At 44.6% G+C, this 14,557-nt stretch overlaps 1 protein-coding gene and 4 non-coding genes across 5 annotated transcripts; all 5 read right to left on the reverse strand.

Annotated features, from left to right (window-relative positions):
- Nucleotides 1–251: 251 nt before the first annotated feature.
- Nucleotides 252–14,205, reverse strand: NOP58 (NOP58 ribonucleoprotein). The gene is made up of 16 exons (XM_078865760.1): nt 14,026–14,205; nt 12,582–12,658; nt 11,297–11,349; nt 9,995–10,119; nt 8,938–9,074; nt 8,004–8,068; nt 6,976–7,110; nt 6,252–6,397; nt 5,485–5,611; nt 5,082–5,245; nt 4,349–4,483; nt 2,992–3,053; nt 2,327–2,481; nt 1,711–1,824; nt 1,326–1,417; nt 252–509 (listed from the first exon to the last, which is right to left on the reverse strand). Exons 1-16 carry the CDS (start codon nt 14,068–14,070, stop codon nt 456–458), a joined length of 1,686 nt encoding a protein of 561 aa, XP_078721886.1. The 5' UTR covers nt 14,071–14,205; the 3' UTR covers nt 252–455.
- LOC144938308 (small nucleolar RNA SNORD11B) lies at nt 6,771–6,850 on the reverse strand. The gene has a single exon (XR_013637841.1). It is a non-coding gene; the product is annotated as a small nucleolar RNA SNORD11B (small nucleolar RNA).
- Nucleotides 8,400–8,480, reverse strand: LOC144938309 (small nucleolar RNA SNORD11B). The gene has a single exon (XR_013637842.1). It is a non-coding gene; the product is annotated as a small nucleolar RNA SNORD11B (small nucleolar RNA).
- Nucleotides 9,182–9,272, reverse strand: LOC144938307 (small nucleolar RNA SNORD70). Its single transcript, XR_013637840.1, has one exon. It is a non-coding gene; the product is annotated as a small nucleolar RNA SNORD70 (small nucleolar RNA).
- Nucleotides 11,126–11,213, reverse strand: LOC144938305 (small nucleolar RNA SNORD70). Its single transcript, XR_013637839.1, has one exon. It is a non-coding gene; the product is annotated as a small nucleolar RNA SNORD70 (small nucleolar RNA).
- Nucleotides 14,206–14,557: the final 352 nt, after the last annotated feature.

Consider the following 14,557-nt stretch of genomic DNA (forward strand, 5'->3'; position numbering starts at 1 on the left):
AATTTTTACGTCCAAAATGTTTGCATCGCAAGGCATATTGTATTACACTACTGTATGTTAAAAAACAGATACCAACCGTGCGTTTGCATTTTACTTGGAACTTTTTTTCCAACGTTTTTCTTGTGAAAATAAACCTTTTTACTGTGTGAACCCTCTCTAATCATTGTCTATGGCAACTGAAAAAACTCTATTACAATATCTATAACGAAATATTCATTTATAAAATGATATAACACAAACTCAAATAGAAGTACATTTTTTTTATTTTCCACGGACGGTTTATACATTCTGCCACATGTCAACTCATACTTCAAGCACCTGCTCACCGGCAGATCAAACTCATTGAGCGATCGCTTACGACTCACACCGAAATGTTGCGTATAAAAAAGGTATTATACCTTCAAGGCCCACTGCACGCTCGTGATACAGCGACTCTTTCATACATTCCTGTTTGTCTAATCGTCTTCCTGCTTGGATTTCTTCTTTTTCTTCTTCTTCTCCGAAGAGGGCTGCACGCAGACAATAAAGACAACCAATGAGTTACAACAGAGACTCGATCAGAAACACGACGATATCCACGCAGGGGCAAGTGGCTCTATACACAAGCGGTAGAAGGTTGAACGTCGACCCCCCACCCCCACTTCAGTCAGTTGAGGGGGGGCCGCCCCCCCCCCTCACGCAGGGGTGGGGACGTTGGGGGAAGGGGGAGGACGGTCGTTCACTGTACAGGTAGTCCCCTACGTTAGATGGAGATGCGTTACGACGACCCCATCGTAAGTCAAAAATATCGAAAGTCGAAGATGGCCTAGCCTACCCAGGAGTCTTAAATAATGGTGATAATTTAGCAAAACAGAGAAATTTACAGTACCGTACCATATAAACTATAGACTGTATGTATTTATTAATTACAATACTGTATTGCACAGTAAAATGTAAAGTAAAAAAAACAAGGTAAATTCTTAGCCTACCTATATGAACTGCAATTTAATAGAAAGTTTTTTTCAGGAAGCAATCCTATCTGCACCACACAAGGCGGGAGATGCGTACATCCCGGCAGCGTCCCAACGTACAGTATCGTACCTCGTACGCTGCTGTGTTTGCCTGCCGCGCGAAATTTAAAATATTTTACAATTTTGTCGTATCGCTATCGCCATCGCAAGATCGAAATATCGTAAGTCGGACCATCGTAACTCGGGGACTATCTGTATTACAAAAAAAGTTTTGCTGGCTGGTTAGACGGAGGGGTGGGGGTGGACCAGTAATGTCCAAAGTGCGCGCGCGCGCGGGGCTGCGAGTAGCCTCCAAAGTTTTGCAAACGGCTTCACCTGCGCAGGGGACACACTGGGAAGCTCTTCCTCGTCCTGCTCTTGATGCTTTTCCTTCTTAGATTTACTTTTCTTGCTTGGAGTCTCCGTCTCTTTAGATTTGATGAGAGAGGGGCACACGGCAATTAGACAAAGTGGAATTAAGTCACGCGCAATGACCTGCGTTGCACGCTTTACGGACGCCACGAAAAAAGTCTGTTCAAAGGGCGAGGTAACAACAGCAATCTTTGCATTTTTAGCGAGCGGAGGAGGGGGGGCAGGAGCAAACCGGTTTCAGCAGGGAATATATAAAGCGCCAAAATGCAACCGCATTGCCCATGCAAAAAAACGGCGTATGCTATGGAAATATATGCAAATAGAGCAGCTAGCTCCTTTCAATGCCTACCTTCCACCTCCAGGGACTTTTCTTTCTTCTTCTTCGGCGTTTTGTCTGCAACGTCCTCGTCGCTCTCAGACTCGGCGGCTGCGCGTTTCTTTTTTGACGACGATGGGGTGGAAGCTTTTGTGAGCCCCGAGGGTTGAAAAGCGCAAGACAAAAAACAAATCGTGAATTTCACATCACCGTTGCGATAACCAGGGGGGGGGGAATGTGTGCGAAAATGAGTGTTGAAAATGTCAGTGCACGAGGGCCCGTCTATAGCAAGTGGCACGTCAACTCTCGTAAAGATTATACTTTACGAACAAATCCTTTAATCTCAAGTTGTGTTGCTATTCGGGACTTGCCCTATAAAAAGGGCCAAATCGATCAAAGGAGGGTTACCAAAAGCCTCAAAGATGAAAACCAGCCCTAAAAAGGATTTAGAAAAAAACTGCGTCATCTCACAGCGAGGCTTGAAACGCAGCTCAATTATTGATCATTACTCTGAAGACCACTGCTGGGACAACGCGTTGGAAAAGCAACGGAGAGAATCCGTATGCGTGCGCGATACATTTAACCTCGCTTCGAGAGCATTCCGAACACAAGCATGTCTCCCTCGATCCTCCGCCCTCCCCCTTCCCACCTTCTGCCTCGGAAGCCTTGTCCTTTTTCTCCTTCTTTATCTTTTTTGGTTGTTGCTGCTGCATGTCACCAACGTCCTCCACCTCCTCGATCTTGCGCTTCCTCGATACCGACGGGAGCGTTGAGTCACCGGACGGGTCATATGTCCTCACCATGCTGGGAGGGAGGAAAACAAGACAAACCCCATCCAAACCAGCTTGTGATCGAACCGAGACAAACCGCGTGTGAAAAAGGTCAAACTTACTCTAAAAAAACCGCACACCCAATAAAATCAATAACCTTTACACGCGCGTACGCATTATCAAATATTCTGGAAGACAATTAATTGTCGTTTTTTGTGCTCTTGCCGTTTTATTTTGTAAAGCAAGGCCCTCAGAAGAGGTAGTGACTGATAAAACCCTCATTATTAATCAGGTTATCATACAAGTATCATCAGCGGGCCGCATATCAAAAAAGCAACACATAGGCAAAAGCACAACTTTTTATTCACATAAGTTGTAAAAGCCTCACGGAGTGAGGCTTTTCAGGGAGCGGGGTCCTGCTACGTGTTCACAGTCAGGTAGTAAAAAGGATTGGTTTGTGTTTTTGCAATTCTGGAGATGTGACAAAAGCTTAACAAGGCCTTTGACCATGGCTAATAATAATGATGATGTACACCTAACTCACCTCTTGTGCTGGTACTTTTCAAACTTGGGCAACGCTTTGCCCGTGCCGCTGATTCGCTGAATCTGAAAATGAATCAGATAGGATAAAACAAAAAGTCTTAAGATGGCTATGTAAGTGGCAAGGCATTGTAGCAAGCGAGGTTATCAGCTGTAGTGACAAGCTCTCAGGATTTAACAACACTGAATTTTGATTTAAAGCTTTCGTGACTGCAGAGATTCATATTCTTGGTTATTTCGGTAAAGTCACGTAGAAGGGAAATAATAAAACACAAATATAAAACAATAAAAATTCTCACGACGTTCATCATCAGGTGTGAAATCCACAGCTGTGATGATGATTGCTTGTATTGCAATTGAAACGTCGTGAGCATATTTATTGTTTTATATTTGTATTTTATTATTTCCCTTCTACGTGACTTTACCGCAAGAACCAAGAATAACAACAACACTGTTCAGCCCAATGTCCAAACATGCTGGGGGAGTCATTTTCAACGGTTTTATTTAACGTCACTTGTGTTTGTAGTGGTCAAATCTTAATTCTAGATTTGAAGCTTTCGTGACTGCAAGGATTCATATTCTTAGGTTTTTTCGGTAAAGTCACGTAGGTAAAACATTACAATTAATAAAAGTAAAATAAAATAAAAATCACGAGGCAACACAAGCTTCCGTCTTCAGGTGGCTGTGACGGTTCCACCTGAAGACGGAAGCTTGTGTTGCCTCCGAAACGTCGTGATTTTTATTTTATTTTTAGTAATTTTAATGTTTTACCTACGTGACTTTACCGAAAAAACCTAAGAATATGGTCAAATCTTGTAATCAAAAGTCAGTCTACTTCCAGTTGTCCAATCAATCCCACATTTTGCGCACGTACTCAGATCCGGTGACAATGCATGCCTGTATGAAAATCGGCATCAATTCATCAATTACTTCGCTACTTTAAAGCAATTTACATTTTTGTATGGACGCCTTATTATTTGTATATATTTTTGTGTAGGTCAAAAACGCCGTGGTCCCTAAACTGTGCAATCAGCTCGCACAAGAAGCAGGCGCCGTGTGTCTCAGGCACCATTGACGAACTTCTCCACCGTGAGTTAAACGAAGTTGTTAATAAATCCGTTGTTTTAAAAAAAACTTTTTAAAAGGAGTTTTCTAAGCAACTTAATTGCGTTCCTAAGGAAGCTGCAAAACGGTCCCATCACGGGGGGGACATGTCGAAGGACGCACGCGGTACAACCCGAAAACACGTCGAAGAGTTGCGCAGTGTGCGCCCCACGCAGTAACCGTTTATATTCACATTTTGTACGAAGGTTAAATAAGACCCCACACACACTCGGGGCAGGTGCAGCAGCATTTCTTACCCCCTTGTCTTCCAGCTCCCGGAGCCTAGCCTCCAGCTTGGTCCGGTTTTCAAGGCCCATCTCGGACGTCGTATCCTCCCCAAGCGCATCGTAGCGGATCGCCAGAGCGGACTTTGCTGCAAGCATTCGCGATATCTGTCACGTAAAAAAATACAAAGCACTCGTGGTTTGAAAAGCAAATACAATTCCCAACTCTTCCAAGCTGTCTGGCCAGTTTCGAAACAGTAGGCCAATATGTTTTAGAGAGGCTTTCTAGAGCTCCCACTAGCGGAGCATTGGCGTGAGAAAGCACTTGCCGAGCTGCACCTTTGCCTTTTATAATTACCAAATCGTCCTCGGATGCCCATGACAATTGAATGCAGCTGTAATAACTGACGAATATGCATTCGCTGGAAATGCCTGCACTTGACCAGATTACTTAAGCAATTCTCAGTACGTGGGGGAAATAAGAGGAGAGTTCATGGGCAATCCATAAGTCGTGCAAGCATTAAACATAAAAAACACTTAAAAAATTACAACGTAAATTTCCTCTCCTCAACTGCACAAAAATAATATTTATGTTAATTTCTATTTTACAAGGGTAGGCTCAATTTAAGTGCCAGGTGGATTATTACACAATGCAGGACCAAACGATGGCAACGGCTTAAGGAAGCCTCCACACAGCAGTGTAATGGATCATGGCCAACGATGATGCTTTGCAACAGCCTTTGAAACACTACCGCAGCGTACTCACCTTTCCTTTGTTCTTTGGTGTCGTCTGCCCCACCAGCGAGGCGTGGTAGATGAGACCGTACTTGGGAGTGTCGTGCTGTGTCTTGAGGGCCCTGAAGAGAGCCTTCTCTGCCCCCAAGATCTGTACCGTAGAAGCCGGGTGCTTTGCCAGGTTCAGCAGGGAGCCTTTTAAACGATGGCACAAACAGAGCGAATGAGCGGACGGAATTCACAGAGACGGCCAATGTGCCCTGAACACGAACGATATCAAAAAGCAATGTTCCACGAAGTGACGCCAGTGCCAATTTTCCACTGGCAGATGCGAGCCATGCCAGCATTGGGCCCTCTTGTGGTAGACGTGCGGTTTCCCGCTGGCTATTGAAATGAGAAGCGGGCTTCACAAGGCCAAGCGGCGGGAAAATCACCTGCGTGGGCGATGAGACGAGCTCCCACCAGCTCGCCCACCATGATGGTGAGGTTGGGAGCGATTGCCATCATGCGGTTCTTCAGGTAGTCGTACAGCTGGGCTCGGTACTCTGTGATCTCAATCACCTGAAGGCGCACGCACCACAACGAAGCAAACGCGAGGATAGATTTTAGCTAAGAATTTGTCATGTTTGTTTTGAACTAGGCGAAACAAACCAAGGTCCATCCTCTAACAAGTTAGTGGCAAAAGTTTGAGTCTGAAAAGAAAATCAACCTCTTTGCTGATTAGATTCCCTGAAGACATCTTAAATACTCGTATTGAGTTATGGCGATTTTTATTCGTTTACAAAAGCAGCGACGCGTACACAAATCCTTATTGGAGAGTACTCCCTCAATAGCGGTAACTTTAACACAACATACGCATAAGATAAAGTATTTCCAGATTTACACACCAACAACAATCGAGTTGCTTTCCTAGTGCACGTTAGCATGCTGTCCATGACGTATGTATGTACAGCCCGCAAACGTATTCTATTAACTCAACACAAAGGTGGGCAAAACGTTCAACAGAATGTCTACCAATGAAATTGGTTGGTGTGCAAGAGCTAGATGGATTATCGGAGTGCATGACCAAGACATATGGGCGATGGCCTGGGGAGGCCTGGCATTTATCCATCAGTGGCTAGATCGTGAACCGGTGGCGATATTCTACAAAACACCGACGCAATTATGAAGAAGACTAAAAACACAGCAGGGTTCCTCGGACCTGTTCAGAGAGGAAGGTGATGTTTGTGATGTCCTCGTCCGACACCTCGGTGCCCATGGAGATCTCCGCCGCAGCTTTGACATCGGCTTCAACCTCCTCGGGCACGATGTCCGACAGGTCTGTGGTGGCTGCGTTCGTTCGGAAACCTGCGTCGGCAAACACACCGGGATTCAATACCCTACACGCACGTGACAGCAAAACGAACCGTGCTCCTAGGGACCGAATGCAAACGCGAACACAGGGTGCCTCACACAAAGACACATTTGTTGTTACTTAATTGCTTGCACTCTATAAACATATCTGCGTGGTTATGATAGTTAACTAATATAGATATTAATATTACTTTTTTTATAATGACACTTTTCCCCTATAGTATGCAGACTCCTTTTTTCCAATGGGCATGGCGCAGCAGGTCTAGGCTCAAGGCCTGAAGAGCTACACTGGATATGAGCAGGAGTGAGATTGACGGTAGCAGGGGTTTGATAGCAACAGATATACAATGACTAACGATGGTAGTGAAGCAGGCCTCAGTTGAGGTAGTGACTGATAAACCTTCAGAATTCATCAGGTTATCGTATGAGCATCATCATCGGCCGGCATGGTCATAGCAGGTGTCATTCTAAAACTCGTAACAGTGTATTTAAGCAAAATCTCATCACAGCTCAGCCATGGTGGCAAGGGCAGAGCTAGTTTTGCTTCGTGGCGTTGATAAGAGCAGACGTACCCATCTTCTTGATCGTCTTGCAGTAAGCCAGGTTGTCGGTGACCACCTTTCCCAGCTCGGGGAAGTGCCAGCCGTACCACTCCCGGCAGCGCATGACGTAATTGTTCAGCTCCTTGTCGAGATCATCCAAGAGGGCTGTGTAAAAAAATAAAGCAAAAAATCGGCGAGGTTATATATTATTCGGAAACATTTTTACTCGTGTAGGGAAAAAAGAAACAGGAACGGCAAAAGGAAGGGAGATTTAACACGTAGGCTGTCGCGCCCAATATTATTAATAATAAACGTTTTTGGGTTAAATCGCGTTATTTATAAATGTGTCGTAATCCTCCAGCACCCGACACGGCCAATCAGCAAAAAAAGTGTCACGTTGATAAAAGACAAATAGTTCACTACTTTAGCCCACCGGTGTATTGAAGAGTGAAACCACAACAATTGCAATTTTTGAGTACGACATTTGGCTGGTAATTGCATCGGGCAATTCGCCATTCTGGCGAATTGCCATTCTGGCGAATTGCCCAATGATGCTGGATGCAATTACCAGCGAAACGTCATACTCAAAAATTGTAAATGTTGTGGTTTCACTCTTCAACACACCGGTGGGCTAAAGTAGTGAACTACTGTATATGTCTTTTGTCAACGTGACACTTTTTTTTTGCTTATTGGCCGTGTCGGGAAGGGGGATGTTGGGATGCATGTCCCCAAGACGGGACTCGGGATGTGCAACAGGAAGAAATGAGGACCACCGGGCAGGAAGGGGAGGAGGACTGATCAGGTCAAGATGTCGGGGGATGAGAATGTGATGAGAGGAGAAGGAATAATGAGAGAGAAGGAGCAAGCGTAAGTGAGGTGCATGAAGGAGCAGTGTTTTCACAGGGGGAAGAGAGAAGAGGAAGGACTAAAAAAAAAGTGGGGGTGGCCACACAAGTCACGTGATTTATGGGAGTCTCAAGACGATTTAGCTTTAAGGATTGTGATTGCATTCCACTTGTATTTGAAGTGGATGCAACTATTCTTATGGTATCACTTACATATGGCCTGGACAATCATCGTGTCCACCTTGTCCGGGCTGAACTTGAGCTTGTACCGTGATAAGCTGACGATAAAATGTGAAAAGAATCAGACATTAGGGGGACATGCAGGAAACGTTCCTGAAAAGCCAAAGCAAGATTATTTGTTATATACACTGCTTTAGAATACAGCTAAAATTGCGAGCGGCCAGTACATCTTCATTCATTTCCCGAGCTCGTTATCATTAGACCTATAACGACTCGCCATCCTCCAAATCAGTTGAATTGTTACAAGTCAATTAAATGAAAACAAATATGTAAACATTGTGGTGCATTATATCACCTTTAGTGGATGAACTATGAACATACAAATCCATTAAAACGGATTTTACACGATCTTTTCCGCTACAGTAAAAAAGCAGGCCTCAGTTGAGGTAGTGACTGATAAACCTTCAGGATTAAGTCAGGTTATCGTATGAGCATCATCATCGGCCAGCAGGGTACATTAAAGGCACACAACGTGTGGTCAAAGAACTCTACAAAGAGACATTGTGAGCAAAATCATCGAATCATTTACACCTCTCGTCATAACAAAAAAACGTTCACCTTCGTTAACTGCTCATTAAGGAATACAAACCTGCAGACCAATAATATTATCCAGCAGCATTTGTTTAAGCAATCAAACTCTGGACCGGTGTGACCTACTGCTCAATTTAAAAGCACCCAAATGTTTACATAGAATGCTCTTGCCAACTTGTTTAACAAGCCCGACTCTGCTAATGAGACCTAGAAGGCTAAAACCGGTCCAGAGTTTGCTTGCTTAAACAAATGCTGCTGGGCTACAATGGTCTGGAAGGCTAATATGCTAAAACATTTTATTTATTTGTGGCTATAAATAAGTAAAGAGGTCTGTTGATAGATATTAACAGAGCTGTGACTCTCATGGGTCCGGTACCTGTGCGCAAGACCCAAGGACATGGCGCTCATCTCGCGTGGATGGAGGCCCGTGATCAGGCTGTCGATCTGCGAGCGGATGCCTCTCATGAGCTCCGTCACCGCCGTGTTGTAAACGCAACTCATGTTCAACTTGTCCTGAAACCAAGTAGAACAATAGTGCCGGTTACACGGAACCTCCTCCCAGCTGAAATCCCACCCACCACAAAAAAATGGACATCAAAGCACCCGGAGTAAGAGCTACTTTGACAGTTGCCTCAGAGGTAGTGACGAATTTCCAATAGATTCTACATTTGTTATCAGATGGAAATGTGATGCATCATTGGCAACGTTTAATTCGATATTTCAGATGTAACGTTTTAAAAGCACCGTTCCCGAGTGTTGATCGACACCAGGAACGATGTCACCTGGGACTTCCCTCCCATCATCTTTTTCGCAAGATTCATATACCCTTACTCAAGACATTAAATGTGTTTTACCAATTATCTATTACACCTTTGATCGTACCATGCATTGCTGGCCGCTTGCCATCTTTGGCCTATGAGCGACAACCCACAATTAAAAAAGAAAATGAAATGAACCAGGCAAGGGGGATAGTGACTAGTTTTAATTTCACCAGCAATGAAAGTTCAAATTAAGTATGGTTTACTAATAGGGTTTTTCCCATTTTTTCTGGCAACAAAACTGACACCTTTTGCAAGGAATCATGCTTACATTAATCACAATACTTGCAGTCAAATGCAAACAAAAAACAATACTCTGATAATTTATGCATTGTCTTTGAAACCTTTTGGCGTCATCTGGTCGAACACCATATGAGACGAGGCTCTAAAGAAAGCTGTCTCTGGTGTGGACCAATCAGTTTCAAAGACAATGCATAAATCATCGGAGTATTGTTTTTTGTTTGCATTTGACTGCAAGTATTGTGGTTAATGTAAACATGATTCCTTGCAAAAGGTGTCAGTTTTGTTGCCAGAAAAAAGGGGAAAAACCCTATTAGTATATTTTGCTACTGGCAAAGGAGGTCCCATGATTAATTATGGTTGTTGAATCCTTACCTTAATGGCTCCTCCCAGCTTGGCATCGGCGACTGCCAGCTGCTCATGCGCTTCTTTCGCCACCAGCTTTTTGAGCATCTTCTTCAGAGCTTTCCCCACCTTCCCTTCCACCGCCGCTGTGGCAGCTGCAGAGAGACGCCCGGCAGAGGTCGCAAACGGGTTTTGATTCCTTACACGTACCCGTACCCGGCCACACCAGGGTCGCAAACGGCTACCCGTACCCGGCCGGGTACGGGTAGCCGGGTATCGGGTAGGGTACGGGTATCGGGTACCCGGTTGCGACCTCTGACGCCCGGTCAACTACAGCGGCGCTTACACTTGGCAGAACCCACTCAGACGCTGCTATGCGTCTCCTAAATAATTATTCAATGTACCAAGTCACTTCTGAGCCAATAAACTCCATGGAAATTGCATTAAAGTGAATTGTTCTTCTGAATAATACGTTAAAACTCACTTATGCAGAATTGTATTATGCCCTGAATACAATTGCGATCACCTCATATCATTCTAAAAGCAGCCCACATCATCAATTCTCCAAAGCTAAGCAGGTCCAAGTGTTCTTTGGTGCTTTGATGGGAGACTGCCAGAGAACACCAGGCATTGCAAGGCTTAGGATGGGGAAGTGGCCAGATGTCTGGAGGGCAATGTGGAGCACCTTGAGGGTTTCTCCTCTTGAGGGTTACCCCCCCCCCCCCATCATGTGGGTTTTCTCTGGGTACTGTGGTTTACTCTAAGATGTAAAATACAGGGTGCTTCAAAAAAATGTTAACACTTCCGAGAATTTGCAACAATACCACAAGAAATGTGCCTCCGAGCTCTGGAGACCACCTGGAGAAGATTCCAGGCACGCGTTGACAATGATGGCGAACAAGTGGGGACTTTTTGAAGCTATTAACATACAATTGTTATGTTACAGTGTATTATCCGTTCTTCTTCCATGAAAAACGAGTCCCATATAAGAGTTAACATTTTTTTGAAGCACCCTGTATTAATTGACGGATGTGGTCAAACATCTATCTTCAAGCAAGACCCTCCTGAAAAGAGTCTTAAAAATCAATTAGTTTTTTTTCTGGGAAAAAGACATTACGTTATTGTACGTAAAACTATGCATGGGCATAAACATAACGTTATTGTTCTGTTGTCTCAGTGGTAGTGACGAATAAATCGTGCATCACTTTGCATTCAGTCTATAAATTCATGCATCATCGACAACAGTTTGCAAGCTGTGTAAAAAAATGGCTAAATTGTACAAATTCAAAAATCTTTGTCCAAAGCCAGCGGCCTCGCACGAGGATCACTCACCTGCCAGCGCGTCTGTTGTGTCTTTAAACTTTTCAAAGTGCTTCAGCTTGACGCTGCACAAAGTTTACAAGTGGGGAGGAAAAATAAAAATCATCCAGCGTATGACCAGACAACAGTGGCATTTCAACAAGGTGGATGGAGTAGCCAGACCCAGTGACTAGTTTTATATACTCCAGCACCTTAAGAGTAATCATGACTACTCCATTGATTAATTCTGTTTTACTATGTATAGCCAGGTGAGAGCCTGGTACCATCACTATTCCATTTATGAATTCTGTTTTACTATGTATAGCCAGGGGAGAGACTGGTTTGACTGCAATTAATTATTGCAAAGGAGACCTGGATTAACAAATCAACACAGGAATGAACATAAAAGGTAATTTACATGGTCGATACAAACGACATTCTATAGAACCAGATTTAAGTGTTTTAAAAAGAGACTGAATTCACTTAGACACGCGATTAAATGAGATGTAACGATCCCTGGTAGATGCCTTTACTTTGTCTATTACATGACACTCTTTTTGCATTGTAAAAGTATCTTATGTAAACCATTAACGGGTCGTAAAATCCTCACATTCGTCACTTAAACTGCCTTGAAAAAGTATATAGCTGGCAACGTTTCGGTCGATTAGTCTTAATCAGAACGCACGGGGAGGCCAATTACTATTCTAACATTAATTTAAAACAGACCCTATAACACAATCCCATGCACGTTTAGTTGTTTTAAGACTCGATTTTAATCATTGAGTTTGCGAACTACCACCAATGTAAAAAAATTATCTTTCCAACCGCTATCCACCTATATATGCCCAATGTAAAAGCACAAATCCATTAAACAGAATCGTGGTCCCGAGAAAGTTCACTATCGAAGAGGCAGGTCAGATCAAACAATTGGTACTCCAAGCGCTGTACAAGGTGGTCCATATGGCTTGTAAACCCCCGCACCCCCTTCAAAAAACTTAATATTTTTAAAAGGTAACGTTTATTTAGATTAATTGGGGGATGGGGTCACAAGACATCTAGACCACCACCCTGTACTGTACTTTCAAGGCGGATTCACAGCTGCATATCTTACTCTAAGTATAAAAATCGATGCTAAACTTTACAGCTATTATTAAGAACCTCATTTGCCAGTAAAAATATGATAATTGGTTCTTTACCCTTCTATCTGGCAACAAAACTGACACCTTTTTTTTTTTAAAAGGTGTCAGTTTTGTTGCCAGATAGAAGGGTAAAGAACCAATTATCAGCTATTATTAACTTTTCTCTCCACGGTTCTTACATCTTATTCGCCTTCTCCGCCGTCTCGAAGTTCTTCCAGATGTTGTCCGCCTCCTGGATCTTCTTTTCGTCCAGCACCTGAGCACGTGGCAAGAGGATGAAAGCTAGAGTTTTGGCGCTCGCTCGTTAAAACACGCCGGGTTCTTCACCAGAACCTACAACATTTATCCGAGCAAAACCCCTCGCAGTCTCCAGACCCAATATCGGTTCTGCATTTTTAAATCCTTTATATTAAGTTCACTTGCTTGCTTGCTTCCGTCCGTGCAAATATTTCGGTCGTTTTTTAACCCACTTCCCGTGATCCAATCGAGCTGACATTTTGCACACAGACTCGTTGTGCGTGACAATTTATTTTCGTAATTTTTTTCCCCCAAAATTTGACACTTTTTAGGAAAAAATAAATTATATTTAATTACCAATTGCTTAATGGTGGCAGGCAATCATCTGACCCATAGGTGGCAGCTATCTCAAGCCAGAGGACGAGAGGACTCTAGCCGCCACGCATATAAAGGATTTATAGTGAAAAACGTTGTTTTTACGGGTTAATATTTTAAAGACAATGAATGGGAACGCGTTGTCTCAGGCGAGAGATGGAGCGATGGAATCAAAGCGTGTGCCAGCAGGTGCTCTCGTTGGTATTACATCGCAGAATCGTGAGATAACTGGCGTCTAGAGTTCTTCATCATCCAGCAGTGGATTTCAACACAGTTGATGGAGATTTATTTAAGCAAACTCGAAACTTCATTATAGCTCTCATAAGCAGGTTAAGTTATTTGTAGGCTTTCGTTACCGACATCATCCATAGTTTTTATGGGGGTTGTATTGCGTAAATATAAGTGTCGTTAAACCCGCCACCACCCGACAGACAATTATTAAGGTTTGTCAAGTAAACCTAACGTTTCAATTCGTTACTACAGCACCCCGGTGTGCTGGGAGTGCAAATCCACAAAATTTACAATCCAAGTACGACATCGTGCCAATAATTTCAACTAGCATCATCAGTAAAACATTGCGATTGTAAAAAAAAATTAAACAAGCACCGCACATAAACTACGCAAAATCACCAAAGCACGAGCTATGGTAGGTGGGGCAGTGGGAGGGGGGCCAGGGCAAGAAGAGACGGGAGACATTCCAACGCATAACGGCATTGCGATGGGGGGGGGGACCACGTTTCGGCTTAGGCCGCGTTCATTCCGCCGTCAACGCGATCGGGTAATCGGCGTAGGGGGCAAGCCGCAGCAGACCGCGATTGTCGGCCGGGCGAAGGCCGCTGCCACCAACGGGGGAGCCTTGCGGAGAACACCCGCCCGCCAACGTGGAGCGAAGGCCGCAGGAAGGCCCCTCGGCCAACTTGCAACCACGTGTCAGGCCAAAAAATTGAGGCCTTAATTTTTTTTTCCTCTTTCGCGCAAAAAACACACTCGGGTACAGCGGACGCTTTTTACCTTAAAGATGGCATAGCCCGCCGCGGTCTCGAACAGGACGAGCATTGTCGCTGCGTTTTTGGAACGTTGCAAAAGCGGCGACGTTACAAACTTTCGACGGCTTCTGAGAGCGCCGCCGCCGTCGCTGCTACTGCTGCGGTCCCGCGCACACAAAAAACTTCCCACGTGTTACACACGAGTCCCGGGACCACACTGCGCATGCGCGGAGAAGGCTCGTGACGTCACGGGGAATACGAATCGCGGTGCGGTTGGTTGAGGGGTGGGGGGGCGGGGCGATGTGGGGTGGGGCGATTTTGGGGGGCGGGGCGATGTTGGGGGGGAGCGGTGGCGCAGCGGTTAGCGGCAGGCTCAACGTGCTCCGAACCCGGCTGACCCGAGTTAGAATCCCGCTCACAGTCGCCAAACAACCAGTGACGAACAACTGAACCGGGTCCCTGTGGGCCTCCTCCTACCCCCCCCCCTCTTAGGTCAACTCAGCCTCAAATGCAGTTGACCTGCTGCGCTGTGCAGTAAACATCACCACCGGGGCAAG

The sequence above is a fragment of the Lampetra fluviatilis genome, chromosome 21 (genome assembly GCF_964198595.1).
Source record: "Lampetra fluviatilis chromosome 21, kcLamFluv1.1, whole genome shotgun sequence".
In the NCBI taxonomy this organism is placed as follows: Eukaryota; Metazoa; Chordata; class Hyperoartia; order Petromyzontiformes; family Petromyzontidae; genus Lampetra; species Lampetra fluviatilis.